Source organism: Haliaeetus albicilla, chromosome 1 (assembly GCF_947461875.1).
Source record: "Haliaeetus albicilla chromosome 1, bHalAlb1.1, whole genome shotgun sequence".
Classification (NCBI taxonomy): domain Eukaryota; kingdom Metazoa; phylum Chordata; class Aves; order Accipitriformes; family Accipitridae; genus Haliaeetus; species Haliaeetus albicilla.
Window position 1 is genome coordinate 85,119,111 of NC_091483.1, and position 27,168 is coordinate 85,146,278.

At 49.0% G+C, this 27,168-nt stretch overlaps 1 protein-coding gene across 15 annotated transcripts in view; it reads right to left on the minus strand.

The window, feature by feature from the left end:
* Nucleotides 1–27,168, minus strand: part of DCTN1 (dynactin subunit 1) — an 85,403-nt gene that overhangs the window by 51,077 nt on the left and 7,158 nt on the right. For 14 of the 15 annotated variants that reach the window (XM_069797838.1, XM_069797846.1, XM_069797830.1 and 11 more), the window contains 3 exons: nucleotides 9,013–9,261; nucleotides 4,215–4,293; nucleotides 165–196 (listed from right to left, as the gene is read on the minus strand). In XM_069797838.1, coding sequence (XP_069653939.1) covers nucleotides 165–196; nucleotides 4,215–4,293; nucleotides 9,013–9,240 — 339 coding nt within the window. In that variant the 5' untranslated portion in view covers nucleotides 9,241–9,261. Of the gene's footprint in view, nucleotides 1–164; nucleotides 197–4,214; nucleotides 4,294–9,012; nucleotides 9,262–21,391; nucleotides 24,741–27,168 lie in introns of those variants that run through there. The other variant, XM_069797821.1, reaches the window with a different exon arrangement.

Consider the following 27,168-nt stretch of genomic DNA (forward strand, 5'->3'; position numbering starts at 1 on the left):
ATGTGCTCTTCCTGCAGGGTTGAAAAATGGAGCTTTTAGAGAGGTGATAAAAGTTAATGGTAAGTCAGTAAGAGTGGCATGTGCGAGTCTGCTTCTTCCCCTAACCATTCGCTGCAAAGGGAATTTGTTTCAGCAGCCTGCAGAGTCATGGGCTCAGCACTCACCAGTTTGCTGGCTTTGGTGGCATCCAGGGAATCTGTAAAGAAAAACAGAAACAGAACCATGAGCTTTGGCCCAAAGGATGCCTCTGGCCTGACCCGCATACTAAGTGTCTCTGCAGTCCAGGAAGCGTCAAGGCATAGTGAAAGGACCGTTTACACGTGTTCTTAGGGAAGTGGGCATGAAGGAGAGACCAGCATAAACCAGGAAACGGTGGTACAATGGGGTACGGGTTTGGAGGAACAGGGACTCCCTTATTAGATCCGCTGGCACAGTTTGAGAAAGCCAAACATTCAGACACATGTGTCAGAACTAGGTCAGGCTACACTGCTTTTCTTTAGTTAAATTACTGCAATTCAGAGAACCCCAAGCCATCTTCAGAGCACTCTCTCTGTTGGAAATGCACGGCAGTCTATCGGTCCATATGACCACATCGAATCAGCTGGATTCCAAATGAGAACCTAATGTGAGCATCAACAGAAATACAGGTCCAGAGACCATTTATTTCACACAGCAAAATAAAAGGTTTCCATCCCGGTCCGTATGCGGTCAGGAATCTGAACATGCACAAGGTCGATGTACAAGAGACCACTCGGAAAAAAACCCAAACTGACCAGCTGCAGCTCTGCTCCCTCTGCTCTCTACCTCAGCTCAGGGAACCTCCCCGAGCAGGGCACCCACAGCCCCAAGCCCACAGCCCTGACAGGGCTCGAGCTCAGCAGACTGGTCCTTCCCATTTCTCAGAGCGCAAACCTCCTGCGGCACAGGCGGCCGCCAGGAACATCTACCGACAATTCGGCCGCTGGCCTTCTCCAGGTCGCTGAACTCGTGGGGTGCCGGCTGTTACGAGGTGCTCCCATTTTATCACCCTGACAGAGGGCTGATGGAGCACCCCATTACAGAGCCTGGCTGTTATGGCAGGATGGCAGGTGTCAGCAGCGGGCTAAACCCCAGTGCTCAAACAACTCCCCCCCCCCCAAATTCAGGATCTCTCCCTCGTTCTCTGGATTATTGGTGTGCACAGTTGGACAGCACAGTAAGTGCCACGGACATGACTGTGGAGGAACCAGATTGCACAATCTTGGCTTGTGTGCATCAGAGACACAGGTAACCACTGCAGGTTTGGCTAAATTACATCCTTTGCTCCATTTCTGGATGTGCGGGGGGTCCATGAGCAGCTCACAGCCATGGGGGCTGCTTGCCTCCCTCCTCTCCCAGCTGCAATTCCACCAGGGTTTAATATTTCCAACGGTGACACTGATCACCCCAACAGCAAACGCTGCAGAAGCACCTCATAAAAAAACATAGGAGCTGCCTCCACCGGGTACCTCACACCTCTGCTAGCCTGGGAGAGGAAGGTGCTGGATCTATGGGAAGAGCAATCTCTGCATCACCCACCGCAGTCAGACTGCAGCAGCCGGCGCTGCCGTTTCCATGGAAACTCCTGGCAAGCAGCCGCATCCCAACGCCCACATCCCTACCAACGAGCATCGCGGCCAACACCGAGCCTGCGTGTCTGGGCTCCCTTCTCCTCCTGCCACGGGACCCCGAGGGGGCTCGCCCCCCAAGACCTGGCCAGTGTTCACCCACCGTGCCCCTGCTGCCTGGCCCAACCCAGTGCTGCTCTGGCACAGCCCCTACGCTCACCAGTTCAACCATCAACCACTAACTGGAGCTCGTGTGTGTGCGTCCCACCCTCACAAGCAATGCCCCCTCCCACAGTACGAGTGTCACTTGGTGGTACTCAAGGCCAGCTGCACTGCTGCCTGCAGACAGCAGTGGAAAATGCTGGTGACACCCATCTTGCAACCCTCAAACCTGAGCTAAACGCACCCATTTCTCCTCCTGCACGGCATTCATGGGCTCCTGCCCTGAAACAGGCTCTGAGCAGCAAGAGGCAGAGGAAGCAATACTGATCTGCACACCAGGAGGGGTAACCTGAACTGCTTGTGCTTTACTCATTTCTCTATTTGAGTGGAAGAACCAGCAGCTGGCGAAAAGGGGCCAGAGCATCACTGTAGAAGTTCAGTGAATGCTGCTGGGCAGCAACAACAAACCTCAGCATGTACTGAGAAAGGAGAGACAGTACTGAAAATTCTACAGCGGTGTGCTGTGAGAAAGCAGCCGTACACCTCTGGATGCTGCAGTCACTGCTGGTTGCCCCAGACAAAGGTTTTAGAAGAACCAGAGACAACTCTGCAGTAGACAGTGTAGATTAGAGCTTTGGAAAGACTTCCAGATAATGAGGGGGTAGATGGCACAGGATTTAGAGATTCATTGTACAGACACACACAGAGGTAGTGAAATTAAACGGCAGCAACATTTGCTGAAGAGCCACACTAAACCCAGAGGTTTGGTTTGTTGCTTTTTCCAAGGCTACCCTGTCTCTATGTAGTTAACATATTTCTGGTCTCTACGTTCCCGTCCGCCAGCTCAAGGAAGCATCAGCTGCTACTGAATTCTCAGGATGTTAAGTGAGGGTCTAAAGAGCCCTTGCCTTTTCTCCCTAGCTCCTAATAACTGCAGGATGAGAAAAACGACAGCAGACTCCCAGCGCTGGAAGGCTTGTGGCTTTTGCACAGGTTCAGCACTCAAAGGGGTGATGTCCACCAACACACATCCAGAAAACTCAGACCTACAGGAGCATCAGGGAAAAAAAACGCTTGCATGGCTCCACACAAGCTTCTTATCCTAAATGAGTACAGAATTCGAACAAGGAAAACTGAATTTTCAGCTGGAAAGTCTGAATTGAGAAAGAGTGAAAAGACCATAAAAACATTAAGGAATATTTTCATTGACTATTAATATCAAGTACATCCAAAGAACAGGCTGAAGCTGCACATGAAAGGTTGGGCTTTCTTGCACTCTGGAAAAAAAAACCCAAACACTCAGACTAATATACTAAGCAGAAAAGTTTCCTTTTTTTTTTTGCACTTAATTCAGGGGTAGGGGTTTAAACTGGCTTCCTTTAAATGTTTCTCTGTTCAGCTGCACATGCTAATTGCAGGATCCAAAGCAGAGATGAATTAAAGTAGCTGGGCTGTACCAAACCCAAGCTCTCGACAGTGGCAGTGAGCTGTTGGAGCCTGGAGCTCCCTGCAGGAGAAGGTGAAGGCAGAATGCCAAAGGACATGAATGCCAATTCAAATTTCCCTTCCACTCATGGGACGGACAAAAATTAATGTCTTATGGGAACGCCCCACTTCTCGGGCTAATCATCACCCCCTTCTGATGCCTTTGGACATGTTTTATACAGCCGAAGAGTAGATTTTGTTTTGCCAAGCAAAGGGGAATTTTAGTTTCTACTGGCCAGGAGAGGGGAAAAAACAACAAAAAAATCAAGCCCTATTCTGAACTGTTAAGCATGTGTTCAACAAACGCTTCACACACCAGAAATCCCCAGCTTGGCACACATTGCCGACAGGGCGTCCAGGACAGGAAACCATCAGAGCTTTTTCCGCAAGCTGCTAGGATCCCTAAGTGTACCACTAAATAATTACTCAACAAAAACAGACCTCAAAGGGAGGCAAGCCTGTCAAAGTACCAGACAAAGCGAGCTATTACAGAGCCACCTGACAATGGAAAAAGTGGAAGGAACGCTGAACACGGAGCGGAAAGCATTCACTGCCAAAGAGGTGGGAATAAGGCACAGCCTGGAGGGACTAGTGACCTGTAAGCTGCAATTTCACAGCACCAGAGCAGTTCAAGTCTTCCTTCCATGTGCCTACCCCCCCCAGGAAGGATTTCCCACTTGCTTCCCACCAGACAGACTTTCATGGTAAGGACAGAACTTTTGCATGCAGTGCTTCCTTCTGTGGACCCCAAAGACTACGTAGGACCATGCAGAGAGGACAATGGGAGAGGTGGATGAGCCGGGGGGAGGTGAGTGCATACCCAAACCAAGGACAGAGCCCTGGAATACACGCTATCGCCCCTCGGCAGCTGGCGCCCACCTCCCCAGCGTGTGGACCCCCTACGCCTGTTCGGGAGTGGAACCTTGTCTGGTCCAGACCAAGGGAGAGACGAGGTTTCAGGGCAAAATGGACCAGCCGTACCTCTTTTGGGGACTTTCAAGGCAGCAGATTCTGGCGTTTCTGGGGATGTTGTATCAGCTCCATCTTCAAAGACCTGGATCTGGAAAAAGTATAACGACTATTATTACAAACAAACAAACAAAAATCCAGAATGTGGTCATTCACCTAGGCCATAAAAAAAGTCAAAACTCAGGATTCGACAGCCCAGAACATCTTTAACAGTTCCATGATCACTTTACACAGAAATCAGTTTATGAACCTTGGTCTGACAGTTATTCCAAGTTACTGACACTTGACAGAAAGCTCTTTTTTTGTCTTTTTGTGTTGTCTTAGCAAAAGTTGATTTAAAACTCTTCTTTCTCTTCATAAGGAAAACTGCTTTTCTCTGACACTGAGCAACTTCAGTGATTCAGAATGCAACACTGCCAACAGAGGGTGTTTGGTTTGGGTTTTTTTTAATCTGAAAGCTGCCCAGCTCTCTAGGGAACCCTAGGAGGCACAGACAGGAATACTTTCAGGTTTGAGCCCTGTTAAGCTATCTAAGGGTTGAAGGTTTAGGGTTTTCTCTTTGTTAACTATTTTTGGACACATTTTTGCTTGATAAATATAGAAAACAAGGCTGGAAAGGATTAGATCACTTCTTGAGAACCATCCCTTCATCTTAGAAGATCAACACTACCCAAGTTGTTCCTGACAGGTATTTGCCCTATCCATTCCGTGACAACCTTAAGCCTGGGAGTTCAGTTTAAAAATAAAAATAATCTGTAAACCTGTCAGTCACAGTTTCTATTTTGGGAAGATGCCCAAGTACCAGGAATGTATTCTTAAATTAAAAGAAGCAAGGAGACTGAGCAAAATTATGCCACAGAAATCATGACAACTGCACCAAGGCTGAGAATACTCAAACCACAGTTTTAAAAGCGAGGACAAGGCAAGTGCCCCTTGGATCCTGCTGAAAGTGGGTATCTGACACAGCCAGGCACACCCGATCTTCGGAGTGACTTGGCAATGCACAGATTTTCATGTTTCACTAAACACAGCAGCATGACAAAACCAGACCCAAGGACTATAGAAATGGCATCCCAGGGGATCTGCTGCACCAGGTCATGCACAGGAGTTTATCCAAAGCGAGGGTGGGATTTTGAGTGGTCTTAGGGTTCCCAACTCAGCTGGCCACACCAGACTTGCTGGGAGATGGGTAATGACAAGAAGGTGGTAGGAAGCAGAACAGGGCTTGCTTTTGCGTTAGACTGGAGAAGTGCAACAACATACCAGATGCGCTGCTGCAGCAGATTTAAGCTGATGAGCTCCTATGCCAAGCAGGAGCAGAAAAGGAGCTCCACTTGAGGTCAAAATCAAGGATAATGTTTCCACACACCATAAAAGAATACTCATGTTCAAAATTAGGAGCCCAAATACAAGTCCCAGGCAGGCAAAATGTTAAGGTTGCCAAAAGATAATGAGCAAACACTTCGTTGGAAACGCCTGTCCATGTTGACACAGCTGCTCGAAAGAGTGCTCCAGCCCCCTGCTAACTGGAAAACAAGCAGGGAGGGGATGGTCAGAAGCAGAGAGACAACAGCCCCTCCGCGGCACCCACCCTCCGCACAGCAAGCCAAAACACCCCCGGCTCGGTCCCGCAGCCTGAGGCGGCAAGTGCCTCCATCACAGCTCCACCGAGCTCCAACCCCCCCGCAGCCAGCTTCCCTCCCCTCCAGCTGGCCGGGACACCGAGTAGGCTGCTCTCAGGGGGACGGTGTGACATGGCTATGGGACGGCCACTCTGCCAGGAAACATTAACATCCCCAGAGCTACCACACTTAAGAGTCTCCACCATGAAACTCCCTACCACCTCTCAGCTAGAGATACCCACGCCTGCTTCCCTGTAGGATGCTGCTTCAAGCACAGGCGCAACAGTGAGAAATGGTTTAGTGATTATTTCAGTTCTTTTGGCTCTCTACTTCCCTTAGAGCACGGCGAGGCGTTGCTGGGACGCACACCTCCCCTGCAGTGGGCAGTAACTCCAGCGGTCTGGAGCAGATGTATTGCATAGGTTCGATCCATACGCTTGTTATATAGATAAAGCACAACATCAAATCCCTGTGTGGGATCTACTTTGATGATTGCATGAAACAGAGAAAAAAAATTACCTAAAATCTTTGAAATTTCCCCACCAGTACATTTTTAAAGCTGAAACTCCACAATAAATTAAAAGGCTAAGAATACTGCTAGGCTTTATTGATGCTGGTATTACTGGTGCTCATTTCTTGAAATATGTTTTTAAGTGGAGGGGAGAACAGAAAGTTACTTAATCTTGGAAATTCTTAAAAACACTTTACAAGTGTTTAACAAAATGTGCTTCCATTGATGCAGGTGATCTGCTTCATAAGCAACGAGAAAAACATTTCTCATTTATAAATTTTTTTCCCCTGAGAAAGATTAGTTGACATTCAGTGTCTCACACCATGTGTAACCACAGGAAAGCCACCCACTATGCTGGGGAGACCTAGAAATGAAATATGGGAGGACGCAGCAGACAGATTTAGAGCAGAGAGCACAAGCAGATCATTAACTGCGCTGAAAGGGAATCCTGCCATTTTCCATTTATATCTTAAACCCGGTTCTTGAAAAATTAATGCCCAAATCGTAATGGTCACTTAGGTGACCGGCCGCCCACACCCTGGGCAGCTTCCTCCACCGCCTCTGCTGGGCTTCTCTTTTGGTGCAGGCTGACTCACCAGCTCACTAAGCCCCAGTGCTGGAAGCCCTCTGGGAAGCTGCGCTCTGCAATAAGAGCTTGAGAAAAAGGCTGGAGAGCACAGAGCCATGGCCCTGCGCCGATTCGGCAGCTGCTGCATGAGGCAGGTGTAGGAATTGCTGCGATTTGCAATCCATGCTGGATAAGCTCCGCAAAGACTGTGCTCCCCTGTGCTCATCAAGTTCACCTTTCCACACACATCATGGTTTCAGAGGGACGGTCAGTGCTACTGGCACTGGCGCTTCTTCTCCGCACACACACACCCCCCAGGGATTTGCTCTTTTGCAGGGGAGAGTGGGCAGAGACAAACTACTCACCATCACCATGGAAAAGCAGCTTATTTTTAAGCAAACTGTGCGCTGCTCAGGAGGGGACACGTGAGACAAAGACCCCAACCGTTCCAAGACCAGAGCAAGAAAGGGGAAGCACAGCGAGGGGTGGCTGTCGGACCCTGGAACAAGCCTCAGCCCTCCTATACAGCTCCCTCGGGCCAGCTCCTGCAACCCAGCAGTTTCCGAGTCCCAGGAGAAGACACTACAGAGCACCCTTCAGTTTGACCCCCAAACACCCCAGTGCAAATCCACACACAGGAACCTTTGCACCACCACCCTGCTGTCACCAGGAGATGAGATGGAAACTCCTCTGAAGGTCCCGGGCAAGCACAGCAACACTGACCTGCCCACGCCAGCACCACAGGACATACGTGTACCACTGCACATCACCAGATGTCCGATGGGTGCAGAGGGCCACACTACGCCTGGAGCACAGTAACTGCCCACGTATTTCCCCCTGGTCTGCCAGCACTGGGATTTCGTAAGTGCTTGATGGGTAGAGACCTGCCAACAGGCTGCCCTGTGTGATGAGCTCCTCTCCAGCCACCCGGTCTGAGTGCCATGCGTCCTGGTCCTGCAGACAAAACTTTTAATTGTAAACTACTTATTTACTTTTCCAGCTGGCAGGCCAGGCTGAGCGACGGAGCAAGGAAGCCAGGTCCACAAGTCTCAGCAAAACAGCCACCAGAGAACATTCACTTCTCATCAGTGAACCGTTACTGCACCCTCTGACCACACGTGACCTGAAGGCCCTTCTGATGGCCAGGACCCAGGACTTCTGCTCCTAAAATCCCTTATTTCGTGTTCAGCTTCCTCAGTTGCCCACTGCCAACATCCTGGAAGCAAGTCACCAGGTCTGGTGGGGTAGAAGGAAGGTCTGCGGAAGTGGGAAGGAGCTCTCTCGGCACTCTGCTGCTGAGATGCTACAGGGTGGAACTTAAACCAGTCATTTTGTGCCAGGGAAGGAGAAAAGGAGCTGAACGTCTCTCACTGTGACACCTGGCTTGGAGCACACAAACCTGTGGGACTCAACAGCAGTGTCACTGTGCTGTGCTTGTGATGTTTCAAGATTACACAGAGGAAATTAAAATGGAAGAGACTTGTTTGTACATAAACAAGCTCCTAGTTCCTACCTATGGTACATAAATAGCAAAAGCTCAACAACTAAACCCAAGTCACGGATTCTATATACCTTAAGGTACACATTATTTAATTAAAATTCTGACTTTACTTCCAGGTAAATACCCAGATACCGGTCCCAAACTTCATCTGCTACAGATGATGCAGCCGGTAACTCTCTGAGGCAGCAGACAGTGGGCAGACTTTACTCTTCATTTTGGAGGCAAAATAAAACCATTCCATGCTCTCTGGAATTCACCAAACTTTTTTCACCCAATTCACCTGAAAATATTCCACGATAACCCCATAAACTGGGCTAATTGAGACACACAATGAAATGTGCAGAGAAGCTGCGTGTCAGACTGGAACAAACCACAGCTCTGGCAGGAGCACAACCTCCAGGAAAGGCTTCTGTCTGCGTTTGGAGCTGTTTTGTTCCCTCGCACGATGGAAGATGGAGAGTCCCAGAAACATCGTGCTCTCTGGAAGCAAAGGAAACTTATTTTATCTCTCCCCACGTGGGCGCAAAGGGCTATCTTCCTCTATTTAAGCAAGCAACCGACAAGCCACGTATACCTGAGACAAGCCCAGCAAGCAGAGGGAAGCATACCTGTGACTGCCGCACAAAGATGCCATGGTTTTCTTCACAGGTGAAGTATCTCCTGCCCTGCACAGTCCCATCGTTCTTGCCCTTTGCTTCATCCAGGATGACACCGACCCACTTTCCCGTGGCAAACAGAGTGGCACCGACATAAGCCACGGTACCGCGGTGCCCTTTCCCAATGACTTCGACTCTGGAGCCCACCTTCAGGGGCTTGCTGCTCGCTTCCACGCTCATCCTGGTGCCGGTGCTGGATGCCTGAGGACAGAGAGGAGATGCACAGCAAGTTAAACACAGCTAGTGCAGAGAGATGGACCCACGGTTCAGACGTCAGTGTCTCATTCCTCTCCAGCACCCTTCACCCTGGGCTCTGCAGGGTCCCACACAGCCCGAGGGGTTGGTCCCCGTTCACCTCCACCACCCTTTCTTTTCGGGAGCCAGCAAAAGGTAACTCTTTCCATTACGGCTGCCAAACGGGAATCACAAACAATGGCAAAACCACCATTAACTACTGTTCTTCTTTTAATAGACATGCCAGGCTCACGAACCCAATTTATAAGGTTTTTTTATAAGCTTTAGGGGGGAAAAAAAAAAAACCAACCGTGAAGTAGCAGATGTTAGTGCAGTCACATTTGCCTTAACCTACACTTGCTCCATCCTTTTTTCATTATATCAGAAACTGCCAACAGCTTTCCAGCCTCTTGCATTACATGCTCAGTAACAGACAACCCATCTCTGATATAGTTTACTTTCCTACCCCTTCTTATTGTCGGGATTTAAGAGGACCTGGTGGCCCACCACCAGTCCCAGAGTTAGACCACCCGCCCACACCAGTTTCCCACTGTATTCCTGACACCCACTCTGCGCCAGGACTCTGGGGTGCCCATTGGTAACGGCACTTCCTATCAGGATGCTGATAAGCAGAAAATACTGGTGGTAAATTCATTAGGCTTTCAAGGCATTATCATTATAAATATTAATCCACACTTAAATTTCAGTGTGCATCATTAGATTTCAAGCTTGCCATCCCTGATACGTACCCCTCTGTTTAGAGAAAGTTAACTACACTGATCAATTCTTTTAGAGCATCGATAAGGTGATGGGTGTGAGGAACATGATTAAGGCACTTGAGACCCTCAGTCTTACTTAAATGGTAATGAAGGGGGGGGGGGGGCAGACAAGTAAGGCATTGGGATCCTCCCCCTGCCCCCAAAGCCTCCTCCTCTAAAATAAGCCCAAAATAGATGATGTTTATACTGTACTGCCATAGAGCTAAATTAACTATATGTTTTTAGTTGTTTAAAAGTCCCTCCCCAAATGCTGATGCCTTTAAAAGGCTACTGCTTTTAAATACAGTTAAGAAGGGAGAGGGATATTTGACTGCCTTGCTCAGCTCAAGTTCCATAGTTCAGTCCGACAGGACAGCATTGTCCCTACAGCGGTCTCTAAAATGAAACATGTTTGGCATTTGCATCATCCCATTTGTCAGTAGTTCTGTTTATTGTGTAGAAAATATTTTGTTTTGATTGCTGCTGAGCTTGGCTTCAGTGAAAGAATATACTTTTTATTCAGATGAGAACAGAAGGCTGCTTTCACTCCCCCAAACCACGACACAGAAAACAGTTGAGGAAGGGCACTCTCAAGCTGATGGATGTGAAGACAGAGCAGCAAGCCAGACACCAAGTGGGGTTTTCAGCAGTTGCAGTGGCAGGGAGGCTTCAGCCTGTACAAAGATCCAAGGGTATTTTGAAAGCTTCTGGCTGGCACATGCAGAAACCTCAATCACCACTGCTAACAGACAAACCAACAAATTATTGCCTTCCTTTGCATACTGATGCATTGGGTTTGAATACAGAATATACCCATCATGCTCAGGAGGTTTTGTGACTAAGAACTGTGACGCCAGTTTTCCACACAAAACTGAATTCCACTTTTCATCCAAATACAATTGGCAGAAATCAAAAACACAAAATAATCTTCTAATAAAAACCAAAATCAATCACCATTTTGTAGCAAACAAACAAAAACAAGACCTCAAATCTAAAACTTATGCCACATACTTAAATAAATGTCTACCAAAATATTGGATCATTTCAGTTGTCAGAAGGACTAGCAACAATATTCTGCAAAATACTTGCAGCTGTAAAATCAACATGTCCCACTTGCTATAAAAAATGAGAGCAAAACTCTAAGAAAACAAGAAGCCAGGAAAAGTAAGATTCACCATTTGAATAGAAAGGTTCCTGCTCAGCGATTTTAAAACCAATCGCTATCCTTTTTATCCATCCTGGTTTATGTTTGCCAGTTTCCTGGCCAGTCTGGTGGCCATGGGCAGCTGCAGCCCAGGTAAGATCTGTAGGTGTGTTGAACACCATGAGCTGGAAATTGAAGCTGCACTGCTGCGGGTAACACCTGCCCAGAGTAGGGCACGGCTCCCTGGGCACACATGCTGCCCCCCAGGGATAAGGGACCTTACACTTGTACTAACAGTTAAATGATGGTGGAAAATCCATACCGGGAGTGTCCACACACAACTTCAACATGTGTTGGCTAAGGTTAAAACACAGAATGTGCTTACAGAGGAAATAAGGAAGCAAGATTATAAACTGAAGGTATCGGACTTGTACCAGCACAGTGTTGTCTCTGGCCGATTTGATAAATAATGTACCTAGTTAACAGAAAGCAGGCAGGTTTACTGCCAATTCATGAGGTAAGTGTCACGCTGTCTTCCTGTGGCTAAGTTCAGCTCCAGTCTTGCAAACTCTTTTTCAAATCGTGGTATTTTGATTTTTGTTATTTTAAGGATGACACATCCCATCTTAGGTTCAGCTTGCACTGGTGACTTCCCAAATCACAAAATTGGGATGTGTCTCAGATAAACTTCTGGAGATGCTCCCGGCCACCCTCTCGCAGCTGCACTGCCAGGAGAGGAGCGCGGACGGTGAAGCAGGACAAAACCACCTGTGCCAGCAGCAGCACGCAGAGCAGACGCTCACGACCAAGGAGGCAGCCGGCAGCAGAACCGGCAGACAAAAGCCCAGGGACACGTTTCAGGAGGAGCAGAGCACGACTTGCAGGAACCAGCCTCTCAGCTGCACTGAGTGGGACAAGAGGCTCAGAGCACAGAGATAACCCAGCCAGGCTTTCACCTTACAAGCAATATCGTTTTTATTTTTCTATAGCATCAGTCTGTAGAGCGGTAGCAGATAAACTGGCCTCAAAAATCAACTACTTCACCATTTCTGCTGCAGCAACATCATGTTTGGTGTTGTGGGCTGCACGTGGGCGTCTGGGGAATGCTTTCTGCAGAGCACTCGCATGGGAGCTGAGGGAGAGCTTGTCTTCCTCGCTTCCTTTCCAAAGAGTAATCCGAGTAAAAGCACATACTAACAGGAACCAAAACACCTAGATTTTTAAGCAATCAGATACAGGATACAGCATGGCTCCACAGTACAGCTTTTCTGACAGCAAAGCCAATTTACAAGGCTCCTAACCTTCTCCACAGCTTCTCACCCATTCTCCATCATGGATAACCAGCCTCCCCAGTGTGCTGCCCCAACCGATTTTAAAAACACCATCTCACGAGCAGGTTTTGATGTGGCTGCAGTCAGACACCTGCAGACAGATGCCCACCACAAGGAAGGGACAGCCAGCAGAGCTGGAGGTGAGGAGCCTTGTAAGCCAGATTTGCCAGTTTGGGGCGATTACCAGTGGAGCCACAGCAGAAAAGCCCACCACCGGCCTCTCAGTGCCACTTTCCTCCTCATCGGCAGTCGCATAAATTCTCCAGGGAAGAAAAACTGGGACTTTCACATGGAAAAAGAATTTCCTGATTTTTTTTAAACCACAAAAGCTCTTCGGGGCCTGTTCTACAAATTATGAAGCAGAGATGCATAATAAAGCAAGCAGCACATCTTTGTTCCTTGCAAAACCATCTCCAGAGACCATCTCCTAAGAATTAGCAGCAGAGTCAAACGAATGAATCACCCCATCAGCCTGTTTGGAAGTTCCACCACATTTCACTTGCAATATGCTCCAGCACCGATTTTCTGCCACAGTGACTCCTTTCCATGCAGTTGTTTAAAAGAAAAGACCTTTTCCCCACATCAAACTGCCACGAGATTGCAGCAAACTACCCAATTAGTGCAGCAGAAAGAAACTAACACCAGACTTTACTGAAAAGGAGAGTAAAACCATCATGCAGCTCAGCGCCTGGCAAGCCCTTCACACCCTAGCCGTCCTGGCACCAGAAAGCCTCTGCTCTGCAGTAAAGCAACTGGAAAAAATCAAAATGCAGGTAAAAGCCTCTAGGATGTGCAATTTTCCCAACTATAAATAGATACCCAGTGCAGGATTCTTCTCTGTAGTGGTATGAAAGGGTAGACCAAAATAATTTACATTACCACAGCAAAACAGAAAATTATGCAAATTACCGTAAATCTGTTGAGTAGTCTGAAAAAATTGCCAACTCAGGTAGCGTCCCCTTTTAAAGATTCATTTAAATGAGTTCTAGCATTTTCATTAGCAAATAAGACAGAGGGCTTCGTATTTCTTCTCTACGTACTCAGTCACACAGGCAAAGCGTTTGAAGGTTACTTTTTACATGGTAAAACAACTGAAAATCCCCTAGAAGCCACAAAACCCCAATTTTCTCTCTGGAGGTGCCCACGGACAACCAGGAGAAGGGGCTGCAGGTATTTTCTATATTTTATTTTGGGCACCTGTCCATCCCTCCTAGGCAATCCAGCCTCTGCTCATCCTGCGGTGGTAGCGCCATACCCCGGTGAGCGTGGCCACCCCGGTGCCCGCAGGTGAGCTCAGCCCTCCAGGTCATCTCCGCTGGCAGAGACCCAAGCTGGGTAAATAAATGGCTTTTGGTACACACTGGCAGGTAATTTATGGCTGCAGCATTAGGTTCAGACTAAGCCTCCAAGTCATAAACATAAAATTTCTGGGGGTGTTGACCTAAAAAAATAAAACCACACACATATAGATAGCGGTCCCAGCTGCTGTGTTCCAGTAAATCCCAAAAGGCACTTAGCTGCAATGAGCACGATGCGTCCAGTCCCGGACGAAGGACACTTTTTCCATTGTACTGCCTACTCCTGCAGTGTGTCCGCTGGCTTTGGCACATTGCTGTGTTTGTCCCAGGAACAACAGAACTTCACCCAAAGCTGCTGGTCAATAAAACCATGGAAATTCAGTCTTTGGCATCCGTTCCCATCTCTAATATTTGCACACTTCAGAAAGAGATAACTGATGTCTGCAAAGCACTACTGAAACACTGCATCAGTCAAAAACAACGCCCAAACTAGCATTAGCTGCTTCTTAGCTCCTTTCCCTCAACTTACCTCCTTCTTTCCCAGCAAAGCCCTGCCCAGACCAAAGAGAGCATCTCCCTGTAGACACTGCGCGTATCCCAGTGGGGCAAGAGCATTTGTAAAGCAATGCTACGCTCTCACCTACCCAAGTGGGGCCAGCAAAAAGGGCACAGTACGGACTTCACCAGGTCTGTAGAAGCCCGGCTGGGACCTCAGCTGCCCGCAGTCCACGCACAACACCTCTGCTGCTAACAGTGCCCACGTTAGCTGGATTTAAAGCCAGCGGTGCCGGCATCCACAGTCCCACCGGCAGCGTAGACGTGCTCCCTCGACTGAGCAGAGCAACGGCTGCCTGTGCTGAGCCCAGGACGGGGCTGGAGAGGCTCGTGAAGAGAAGGAGCCGACAGATCCATGTGCGTTTCCGTACTCCAGGAAAGACGTGAGCATGCAACCCAAAACTCCACCCAAGTCCTGGCTGTCAGGCTTAGGGAGGGCTGCAGCCCCCTGCGCTCCACAAGCCACTGTCCACCTCCAGGTAATAGATTTATTTACCAATATTTCATCTCCAGATAATGGATTTTGTTAACAATAGCAACATCTCAAAGAAGTTTTGTCTTGGTTTGCCTCGTGACTCCCCTCAGCCTATATGAACATGGGTCAGCCTCAGGGTTTATTTGTCACTTAGGTCATTAGTTAGATGTTATAATTAACATAGCAGCCAATTAGTAACATATGGGTATGCATCACCACAAGAAAGTAATAAAACAAGTCGTTAACATCTTTCTCGCATGTCTGCGATCTCATTAGTGCTGAATAAGGAAAGTTAATGCAATTAAATCTGCCAAAAGTAGATACCCATGTTTTCAGTCTCAAATATAAAATTATTAAAATTTTGTAAATCTATCAAAAAAGGTTTCATTTTAAAAAACAGAAAGCTTATTAATTCCATGGTATGCTTGTGCCGTGTCCTCCCTTCCCAAGAAAGCCCGTAATTTGTAACATCAGCAAAAAAGCATTTCAGAATAACTTTTTCCAAACACACTTTGCTTACAATGTCTCACCAAGGAACTTTCGGAGTAGTGTCCTGCCCCAGACAGTGTCCTGCCCTAACCCTATCCCCCAGTTCCATTTCCTAAGTGGGACCTCACTATTCACAAAATGGCGAGGTTACAAATCACACTTCAAAAGTCCAGAAGCTCCTTCTCCACTGGCATATTGTGATTTTTGGGAATCTAGAAGATAACTTCTACCAATACAAAACTTATCCCAAATAAAATGGCAACAATAAGACTGATTACAAAGGAAAATTCATAAGATGCATATCTACCAGAGCAAGGATTTCCTAATGTAAGTTACTGCTCAGCCCCACTTGAGAAAAAAGAACAAAAAAATAAATTTGCCAAGAATAGTTAGAGAAGTTAAGGGCTGACAGGCATTTGAGAACAGAGCCCTACCTGTAAAATAAGGCACAATCATCACTGGGGAGAAGGAAATTCCTGGACAGGCACATGCAAGGCATGCAGCCTGGCTTCTGCAAAGCCACATGCACGCAACACATGGATCGGTGCAGCTCCCTGAAACTGTCTGTAGGAAACATCCGCCGGGTCAAATGTGTTTCCACCCCACAGAAAGCTCCCATTCTGCAAACAGACAACCAGTGTGAGCCCCCGGCTGGGCAAGGGGTTGATGGGGATCCGGAGGTTATGGGCAATGCACGGTACCTGCCTCTGATGTGCTCTTCCTCCTCCTCCTCCTCAGCAGGAGCCAGCAAGCTCCCCCAGGCAGCTGGGCAGCCCGAAGCGAGCGAGTGGCCCCTGCACAAGAGCACCTCGACCTTCTGCCTCCTACGAGCAGTTTTTACAAGTTTTATGATCTTCTGCAAATAAATAAATAAATAAATCAGGGTGTAGAGCCCACACTCACACATCCTTATGTGGTCAACTTGATGCAATGATGAAACTTCTTTCCGTCACTCAGTGGTCACATGAAAGGCCCTTCTGCAGTTACACAGGGAGTTCTGCTGGGTCAACGGGATGGATGTGGTGCTAACTGGAAAAAAAAGGTCTGTTTCTCTACTTTACAACGCCTGTGAAGGTACGCAAGTATTCTGTACTCCCTGAACCTGCTGGGACACAGCATGAGGGGTAGAAAAGGACTTCAAGGGGCTCAGCAAGGTCCACTCCAGAGCTTTGCACCACGGCTTCAGCTTCCCAGGACACACCAGAAACTGGACCGTCCCAAGTCTATCCGCCTCTCAGTGGGAAGGACAGACTGCCGCCCATCTAGGACCAGAGGGGTTCAGAACGGACACCATGGTGGGGTGACAGGTACGGTCATGGCCATTACAAAGGGAACAAATGGAACACTTGCCCCAACTCACATCAACACCGAAACACCTCCTACTCCTGGGAAGGGCTCTTTGCATGGCCACAGAGTTCAAGCAGAAAGGCCAAGCCTACCGAGTATAACGCCATCACAGCATGCTCCCACAAAACGTCCACAGACCCTTTACCCACAGGTCTTTTTTTAGGGCAGGATCTCAACCATCGTTCCACAAGATCATTAATGTCACACCAGGGCCTTCACCTGCTTCTCCCAGCACTGCTCACTGCAGTTCAAACTGAGAAGCACCATGCTCCTCGGCACCAAAGCAGATCTCACACCAACTGCCCCACTCAGATAGCCCGTTCAATACACATGTGATTGCTGCAATATCCATTCTCAAATTCAGTAATTCTTCTTGAGCTTAACATCAAGCTATGCCTCTGAAGAGCACAGATAACATGGAGGTAGTGCCATATGTTCTACAAGTAAGTCTGGCCAATACAGAAACCTATCAAAACTTACATCCTGAAGGTCCATTTGTCAATCAGCAGTAATTTTAATAGAAATGTTTCCTGAATCCTTAACATTCAGGAAAGAAGGGAGAGCACAGAATAAGCCTCTAACATAATCATGCCCTTAAGACAAGGCAATGGCTCTCTAACTTTTGATTCTAACCAGAAATAAGACAGTAGAACAAGTTGCACTTCTCCAAAGCAAGGATGACAGTTCACACCGTTCACCAACATCTCCATGTTCTTAAGGTCAGGAGCTCACCACGCTCTTCCCCCAGTGCCGGGGAGCACAGTTTGGTTAACACACACGGCTTTGCTCTGACCAAAACTGTAAGCAGCAACTCGGACCCAGAGCTGCAAAGAGCCCGGTCAGCCATGGGTCCGGCTCCCCGGCCAGGGATCGCTGCTGCCCCTGCCTTAGGGCAACACACCAGTATCACCATTTTCTTTCTCTTGTGTTGCAGCTTGCCGGGACCCGCACTGCTGTCAGTATGTCGGACTGAAGCAAGGATCAAGCTGACTTCTCTGATGACTCTGTCTTGCCTCAGCTCTCCAGTGTTGTTGGACGAGCCAGGGTCTAACCTGCCTGGCTAAACCAGAGACTGCTATTCTCATGAAGACTCAAAACAATGCGATGACCACAATTTCAGATTTTAAAAGAAAGGAGAGAAACTGTCCAAGCTAGAAATAGTGCATTCCCATCTACCTTCCCAGCCAGATGACCGTGGACTGGGGACCCAATGGCCTTCCCAAGCAGAGGTGGAAGGGTAGAGCCAGGTCGGTGGTGGGCCAGAGAGGCTGGTGCCCGCCTGCAGCTGTTCCTCTCAGCTGTGGTCGCGATCCCTTGCCAGCTGCAGAGGAAGGAGGCAGGGGTGAGAGATACAGCAAACTTGGGGTCAGTCATCCTTGGGGACACCAGAGCACAACAGCCCGACACAGCAGCCGGTGACACAACCCAGAACGTCCTCAGGTCTCCAGACAGTACGACATGCCGGCTCCTCGCTGATCTCTTCCTAAGAGCCAGAGCGTGTCTCAAGAGCCGCACCTCACACACCGCAGGGTCTGCCCTCGGCTCTGGCGGGCTCTGTCTCCAGGAAAACCGACAGACGGAACTTCAGGTGGGGCTGAGTTTTGGGAACTTCTCCCCTGCCACCAGTGACCAAAAGGTCATCTTCTGCCAGGGCCAAATGAACAAGGGAGGTATGAGCATCCTCTCCAGTCACACCAGCCTTTCCAGCAGGACACACCAGTGCTCTGGGTACCCAAATTCTGGGCACAGAGAGCAAGGTGGTGATACACCAATGGCAAATAAAGAGGACAGAGGAGCACAGAGCTGTAGAAAGCTCCCACGGACACCAGCCCACGGGAGGAGAGAAGGGGTACACACACAAGGCCAGAGAGTTACCCCCTAGGGCCACTCACCCGCTGACAGACTCTCCATTAGGCAGGAGCCCTCGGGAAATCTGTGTGAGCATCAGTGTGGACAATTCATAACAGCTCAATCATCGCTCCCATGCAGCGATGGTCTAAAGGGTGAATAAGCTGCTAAATTACATGAAATGAGAAATTAGTGCACTCTGATAGCAGAAGCAGCATTCTGTCACCCCACTCTCCCAAACCTACACCGTAGGGTATCAACGGCCAACTCGGGGTACAGGGGAGGTGGTAGGGATTGGGCAGCCAGAGAAGCAACCAGGAACACTGACCCACCGGAGCAGCCATCACCGCCCGCGCGGCACCAGGCCGGTCTGCGGCAGGACAGTCCCTAGGCAGGTGGCTTGGAGGAAGCCATCATGCTTGGAAGAGCACATTGCACAGCCCTGGAGGAGCTCCTCGTCCCACTCACTGGACAAGCAGGGACAGGGCTGGAGAAGAAACCTCCTCCAGGCGAGGAACAAGCCATGTGGGCTGCACTTCGACTGCCCACCTGCTCCATTAATAGAATACCTTGCTCCGCACAACTGCCTACCTGGCACCACTCAAAAACACGTTTTCCCATTTTTACCTCTGTTTAAAGTATTACACACATTTACAGACCATCTCCTCAGTTCTTTGAAAATACTGGTTATTAGTCACTGAAAAATGGATGCAATTCCAAGTGACTTGACTTGTGATTTGAGCATGATTTGGATCACTACTGTGTTTCATCCAAGCATGACAGTTTCAGTGTTTTGCTCCATTATAGCGGATAACCCAAGGAATATTTATTGTATTCCTTCCAGAAGCCAGACTCACATCATTACGCCGGCACACAGGGACGCCTCCCTCTGTGCAGATATGACTAATTGAACCTCAAACTGTCATTCAAAGTACAGATCAAAAGTTTCAACCAAACCTTGAACACAGCAACCACCTCTGAAAAGCCCCCATGACAAGGTTCATGACCACAGGTTAAAATGCTCCTAGCCTCAAATTCAAGACATGACCCAACATGGCTGGAATAAGGAAAGACTTGGAAAGAATTCTAGTTTCTGTTAAGTCTAGTTATTACCAGATAGTGTGTGATGCTGCCATACCGTCCCTACTGAAAGGAGGGGATTACCCCAGGATTAAGAGCAGACCCGTCACCCGGTGACACGGTGGGGGTGGCTGCTGTCTCACCCAGCAAAAGCTGGAGCAGCGTGGGTCTGCCGCTGTCAGACTTGCAGATGAGCCAGCAAGGCGTCACCAGGATGAAGCCCCCACCGTGCAAACACCGCCATGGTACTGGACTCATTCTGCTCAAATCTGGGGAGCAAGAAGTCAAATGCAGATGGTTCACGTGTTTCTGACGGCAATGACACCGGCCACTGCACTGGTGTATGACCACACGTCCCTATAACCCTCGTACAGACACTGCCAGGACAGCCAGTCGCTCCAGCCCAGCCGGAAGGTCTGGCGCAGCTTTGGTCCCCACGGTACCGATTTCAAAATGCAATTTGAGTAAAACGCAGATAAGCCTGCTCGCTTCCAGGAGACACAGCTGCTGTCCTGCCTGACCGAAATTCAATGCAGTTATCAGGACAGAACTGCCAAGACTCAGTTTGAAATTTCACCTCCTTCGCCCCACTCCCCCCCACTGAAAACAGCAACATTTAGCAAACACACAGCCTGGGAAGCTCAAGCAGTCTGCCTTCGTATGCCTGCAGACATAATTTCCCAGCCCAGGGGCGTGCTCCGCAGCCGCATCCCCGCACGGAAACACACTTTGACCTGCACAGGGTGGATAAAGCAACTTTCCAGCTGCACGCTATCGCCGGCAGCCCCAAGCCTTTTTCTGAATGGCAGCTGCTCCGTTCAGCAGCCTGTGACTACGCAAGCAAATTGTTTCGGCCAGAGACCAAATCACACATGCACGCCCCACTGGCAACGGGCGGCTCTGGGCTCCGTGCTCTTGCACAACGCCCTTGCCTGGGCAGGCAGAGCAGTCGCAGGTCACACTCCTCCACGGGGGTTTTTTCGGGCAGCCCCCGGGCTGGACATGAACCTGGCGTTAAGGCAGGCGGTAGGGTCTGCCCTCCCCGGCTCTGCCAAAGTGCAGCCCTCCCGCCCCTGCAACCAGCCCTGGAGTTACAAAGCACTCTGCCAAGTTGGCAAGCACTAACAGAGACACCGAAAATGCGCTACCCGGTCCCCAAAACAGCAAGTGTCTGGGACACAATGTCACCACGCCGGCGAGGAAGAACAAAACGACAAAGAAAGAAACTCCAAAGAAAGGCCTCGCTGTAGGGCTGGTGCCCGGCTCCGGTTCTGCTGCCCACCGCACAGCCCAGGGTTAACTGCAATACGGTAAAACCTGGAAATGATTTTCAGGCACTCGGAAGCTCAGTATCTCACCATGAACCTGGAAAATAAGCAAAGAGGAAGGAAAAACACGATGCAGAAAGGAAAACAACCCAGAATCTTTGTGATGAAAAGCCCTAGAAAGATTCTGTCATCACCGGAGGCTCAGCTGATACCTCGTTGCATTATCAGTGATAATTAACAGCAAAAGCAGACTAACTTAAATCAAAAGGACACAGCCGCTAATATAATTCAGACTATTTATCCACCCACCGTACATCATAACAGATATTGTTAGTGATGAAGATATGAAATTCCAGAAACATGAAAGCACAGGAAACACAATCTAGATTTCAGTATAAAAATAGATATATTTTTCATTGCAACAGATAGCATTAAGATACATTACAATATTATCTAACAGCATAGCCGGGAGTTTGTAAATAAGTTTCCCTCCCCCCAACTTACCCGGCTGTATGTGTGTCTCTTGCTCTGGGCCATGCTGCCGCTGGCTTCTCTCTTTATTTTAAAGATTTATTATTTTTAGATAATGGTCTCAGTTCATGGCCAGCAGTAAGTCAGCAGAGGTTTTTCACGTTTCAGCTGATCTAACCATCATTGTGTCCCCCCCGGCGAGGCTCTGCTGGGTCGCACAGAAAGGGGAAAAAGCCCTTCTCTGGCAGAGGATTCTTTAATACAGGGATATACAAAAATCCAGCCCAGCTGATGGAGACTACTCTGCGCTAGTGCTGCTCCAGACTTGTCACCGGCACTGCCAGCTTGCTGGGTCCTAACGCTACCCGGCTCCTGGTAGAGCCGCAGGAGGAAAGGCAACCAGCCTCGGCTCAGCCACGGTAAGGCCCCGGCACGGCCACTGGCACGGCCACTGGCACGGCCGCCGCTTGCCCACCCACGCCGGGGCACTGGGAAGGACAAAGCCTCCTCCTGCTTGTCCTGCTGTGCAGGCAGCACCCACTGCTGGGTGCTGGGCAGGGGCCACCCTAATTTCCTCCAGCCTGGAGCCGACCAAGACGCGTCTGGACACCACCATAGGAGCGCTCGGCGTGCCTCCCGTCCCCCTTGCCGATTGCTAAGGTTTGTCCCCATCAGCCATACCTTGCTCTTCCCGCCTGCCCTGACACCACATCCCTCCATGGCAAAGTTTGAGGGAAAATAACACCATGATGCAGGTTCTCTCCCCAAGAACCCCCAGCCGCGTATGGCACCCTGGCACCGCCGGGTAAAGGTGTGCACGCAACCACAGCGCAGGCAGATGGGAGGCATGGAGACCAAACAGTTAATCGTGGGGCATTTTTTAAAAATCAATAATTGTTCTTTCCCTGATTGATCTGAATAGATGTCTAATTGAAGTCATCAGCCCCTCTTCTCAGAGCTGTCTGCAGCGTTAATTGCTGCCTATGAAATGGCAAGCGAGGCTAACGGAGGGGCTTTGGCAAGCCACCATGCCCAGCCACCTCGTGCTGCAGCTTCTTCCACAGCTGCAAGACACCAGCACCCACCAGCAGCCTGGGATCCTGCACCCAGCCGTCCCCTCCCGGGACACCAACACATGCGGCCGTCTCCAAAACAGGGGTCGCACCATGAATTTTTATGACTGTTTGCATCCTATTTTAGCACCTGACTGCAGTGACCATAACAAAGGCAATGAACTACCTGAAGGGAAAAACCAATGTCATCAGGAAGTTTTTAAGAGGGTGAAGAGGAACCTGCTCGGAAAGTTCTTGATAGGTCAATATGGGGGCTGAATTTTTCACAATCCTTGTATTAATGAACATATCCTCTGATCCCTTGTTTCCTGCACTGCTGCAGATGACTCCTAACTATTCTATGAAAGGCAAGTAAGAAATGCAAGCTTCACATCAGCTATCTTGATGCCAGTACCTGCACTGAAACTTTGCTTTAGGAACCAGGCAGAAAAGTTTGAAAACCACAGATATACACCAAAAAGGCAGAGCATGGCACTGAACAGGGGGTGGCACATTCAGATAGAGGAAGACCAGAACATCTCACAAAATGAAGCAGGTGGTCTTGAAGGATACAGCAATCGCATTCAAAGGAATGAACTTTAAAAGACATACGACAGGGATGAACAACAAAAACTTAGCTAGAAACTAGGACTTTATCACAGGAACAACCAAGAACTCAACCAGAGCAACCCCAGACACTCACTGACCACCACAGCTACAAACTGCCCACAGTGAGCAAACAGAAGGATAACCACACCTGCCGGGCAAACCGGGAGAGGCACTCCCCACCAATGGGAAAACCCTGCCACTGCTCCAGGAGCTCCACAAGACCGCTCTGAAAAGCTACAGGGTTTTGTCAAAGCACAATTATATTTCTCATGCAAAGCAAAGGTTAAATTATCCATTGGAGAAGCACACTGCAGTCAACAGACCTACTCCACGTTACTTCAGACAGCCAGCACAAAAGGGAAGTTAAAACCTGTTCGTCACTTCCTAAGTCTCTGAGAAAGTTACAAAAAGGCCCAAGTGTCTTTCCACTCCCTTCAACTCTGTCAGCTCTAGGAGAGATCAAGGACATTAGATGCCAAAACCTGCATTATTTGAAGAAAACCCAAGTCAAACACAACCAAAACTAGTCGAACACAATGAAATTATGAAAAACTGAGACTAGCATCAGCTCAGCTAGCCCTGCACCCGTGCGGCTGAGCCAGTGCAGCAGGAGGAACCCGAACTCCAGCCTCTCCCAGCCTTCCCACGCATTGTAAATACTTTTGCATCTGCACAACCTGTCAGGCGAAGGTTCCCAAAGCTCTGCATGAAAACCTCCACTCCGGAGAAGGACAGGCCAAACCACAGTGATCACCAGAAGAGAGGAATGCAAAGCAACACCAAAGAGGGCTGGAAAGAGCAGACAGTGATGCGTTGGCTGGTCAGAAACAGGCAGTTTGTCCCAGATCAGGTCGCTCTGTCTTTCTCTACCGACCGCAGTATGACTAAAGCTGACCACTTTGGGAAGAGGATCACGGTACTCCCCCTGCACTGATCCATAAATGAAACAAAGGAGGGGTGGGATGCATCACTGCTGCAGCCCCCGGCAGTGAAGATGGTTTTGGAGCATGGTGGGGGTCTCCCATTCACATCCAACAAATCCAACAGCTGTGGGACAAAAAAACCCCCCAGGCTAAAAACACCCCTTCTGTCAAATCTCCCTCATTCCTCTACAAGGACTGTGCACGCTCCCTACTCTGCTCAGGCTCACAAGACTAGGACTCTTGTGGTTCCTCTCTAGTAAGCATTAAACCAAAATTTTTCCCTTTTAGAAAATCTGTCAAGTGCTGCTTTTAACCACAGAGGGAAGTACCACCTCCAGCTTCGGAAGTCTCCAGCAACTCACTGCAAGAATCTGGGAGGTTACATTGGAGGAAACATCACCATATTTCACCTTTTTCTAATATTCTTCTCCTCTGCAGCCGCTACTGACCACTGTTAAGACAGGCTCCTGGCCAAGATGGGCTCTTGCTCTGACCCAGAACAGACACTGTGCCATGCTCTTCTCTAGCACGAACTACATCCACTCCATTTATTGTATTTTTTTTCCTTTTTAGCCAAGGTCCACTTGATTTTACCAATGAGGGAGCTATCTATCTACACGCTGCATCTCTGCAGAACCAGGCAAGCCCTGAGCACTTCCCTCAGACTGGGAGATGCAGCAGCACACTTCCAAGTCTCCAGGAGAATGGAAATCTGGTACGTGCCTGACCATAGAACCCTGCACACAGCTCAGCTTCAGTCCTGGCTCAGGAGCAGAGGCTGCCACTTGTCTGCCCCGGAACAAGAGCAGCAAACTAGCTCGACATCGGACGATGGCAGGGTAACTCAGAGCTGCACCCCCGAAATGGAAGAGAAACCCGTTACTGGTGTTGGGGATGGGAAGAGCCCTGGGGGCAGCGCTGATTCAGGCTGCTTTCATACATATAGTTTAATATAAGAGGAAAAAAGGTTCTTGTGATCAAGGTGCGGGACAGACTCAGGAAATCTGGAATCTAAATACTAAAGTTTTTTCTGTTTTCCTGTGTGACCTGGGCCTCCAAGGCTGGGGCAGAGCCAGAGAAACAGCTGGCTGCAGCACGAGACATATGAGAACTGTGGACACAGCCCTTGGCTGAACAGAGGACATGGCCGTCTTGCACAAATATTTGAAGGGTGCTAACCCCAGCAGAGCGACAGTGGTGTTTATATTTGAAGGAGAGGCTGGAACGACAAGCAGGGACATGAAGTTAAAGAAACCCTTCCTCTAAGTACGAAGGAAACTGGGAAACAGCCACAGAATGTCAGAGGGACTTCAGAAAGTGCAGAAGGGTGAATGGTCCTGTAGCAGCCTGGGAACGGGTGATGTGGGACATTTCCCCCTCTCAAGGGACGGGAACTTACCACTGTTCTTCCCACAGAGCCCTAGGAATAACAGGACATACGCTGAAACAAGAAAAATACTAAACATCAGGAAGGTTTTCCTCCCAGCAAGACCAGCTGTAGCTAAAAGAGTATTTCTCCCTTTAAAAAGAAAATGGCAAATGCTACACAACTAATTTCTCCCTCCTCCCCAGTCCGAGTTTTCCATGTTAAACCTGAAGCGCAAGGGAGTTTTTCCCACATAAACACACAAATTTTTCCCCGAAGCATCCCAACAGAGCCCACTCTACCAGTCAGCTCAGCAGCCAGTACCCTAATGACTGATAACGAACTGGCAGGTGGTGGGGCACCGCAGACCCACCTGGGACTCCACCACTGGCATCAATGAACGAGCTTACATCAAATTCCCCAGTTTCCCCTCAGTATCACCCACAAACACAGCAGTGATGGAAATCAAACCTGGGTGAATGAAGCAACACAAAGGAGTATGCAGTGAAGGTATTTCCAGTAAGAACACACATTGAGTTTTTAATATCCAATTAGGGACTCGTTACAGTTTCATTGAAAAGCTAAAAACAGTTTTGCATAACTTGAAAACATTTTACATTTAAAACAAGCCTACGATTAACCCCAAGAGGGACAATAAGTTCGCAGCAATTTTAAGCCTCTGCAGTCTATACAAAAGCTACCAACAAAGAAAGGGGAAGAAGACTCAATTTCAGGTCACTTAAAGCTAAATTAAAATATTAGAGACCATTCAAGCTACTTGCTCGAGCATGGGCAGGCTCGTAGCAATCAAAGCACACTCTCTCTTTGTCACTACAATGCCAAGGCTGGAACCTGCCTTCATTTTCAAAGGAGCCTCTTAAAACACACAATGCTACAGAAGGACTGGAACTACAGCAGACAGTAATGACTGCCAGTGATGCTCCACCAGAGCTCCCTGAAAGCTTCCCACGGAACACCGAAGTCCTACAGCTACTGAAACAGGTCAAGAACGATAACAGAGCCACCTACACCTCGTGCTGATGGGCGCACCTCTGCCACCCAAAGACACCAGCCCTCGAGAGATGCCAAACTTCAGCACCCCCCAAGCCACCCTAACTGGCCCAAAGCCAGCGGGCCAGGCGGCCACCCAGGAAAAGCTGCAACAGCAGCAAGAAACGCTTGTTCCCTCCAAGGGCAAGACACAGGAAAGAGATCCCAACAGCAGCGCCTGAAAGTGCCGGAGCCCAGCACCCGAAAGTGTCAGAAGCATCACGCTAGAGCCAATGCACACTGCTGGAGGAGCAGGCTTGCCAGGAGCCCAGCCCACCTGGGGACCACCAACCCCGCAGCACTAGAGGGTTCTGCACTCCCTCCCGCTCGGGGACCCCAGCTTCCCACACCCACAAGACAATGGAGGACACATCTCTGAGCCCAGACCCCACACTTTTCCCAACTCTACCAGCGGGTCTTCTGTCTGCCAAAAGGCACTTGCACCTACCCATCCTCCTCCTCCCACCCTCACCACTGGAACGCGGTGGTCAGAAGGTGGGGGATGTGTGGAGGCTGCTTGGCTGCAGCGTTGGAGGGTCTTTACAGCCCCAGACCACAGCAAGGACATAAAACGTACCAACTCCACCCCTTTGCATTGAGATTTCCTAAACCCATACTGAAATAAGTATAAACAAAAAAGCAAGAGCCTTTGAAAATGCGTTTGTGAACAGATGGAGGCTGAACATTAAAATCACTGTTTTGCCAACCAGGAGGATATAATATCGACACCTTCAGGGAGATACCATTTCTTAACATAACACCATTATGTAGCACCATTCACCATTTTCTGTTTTAATTTCTCATTTACTA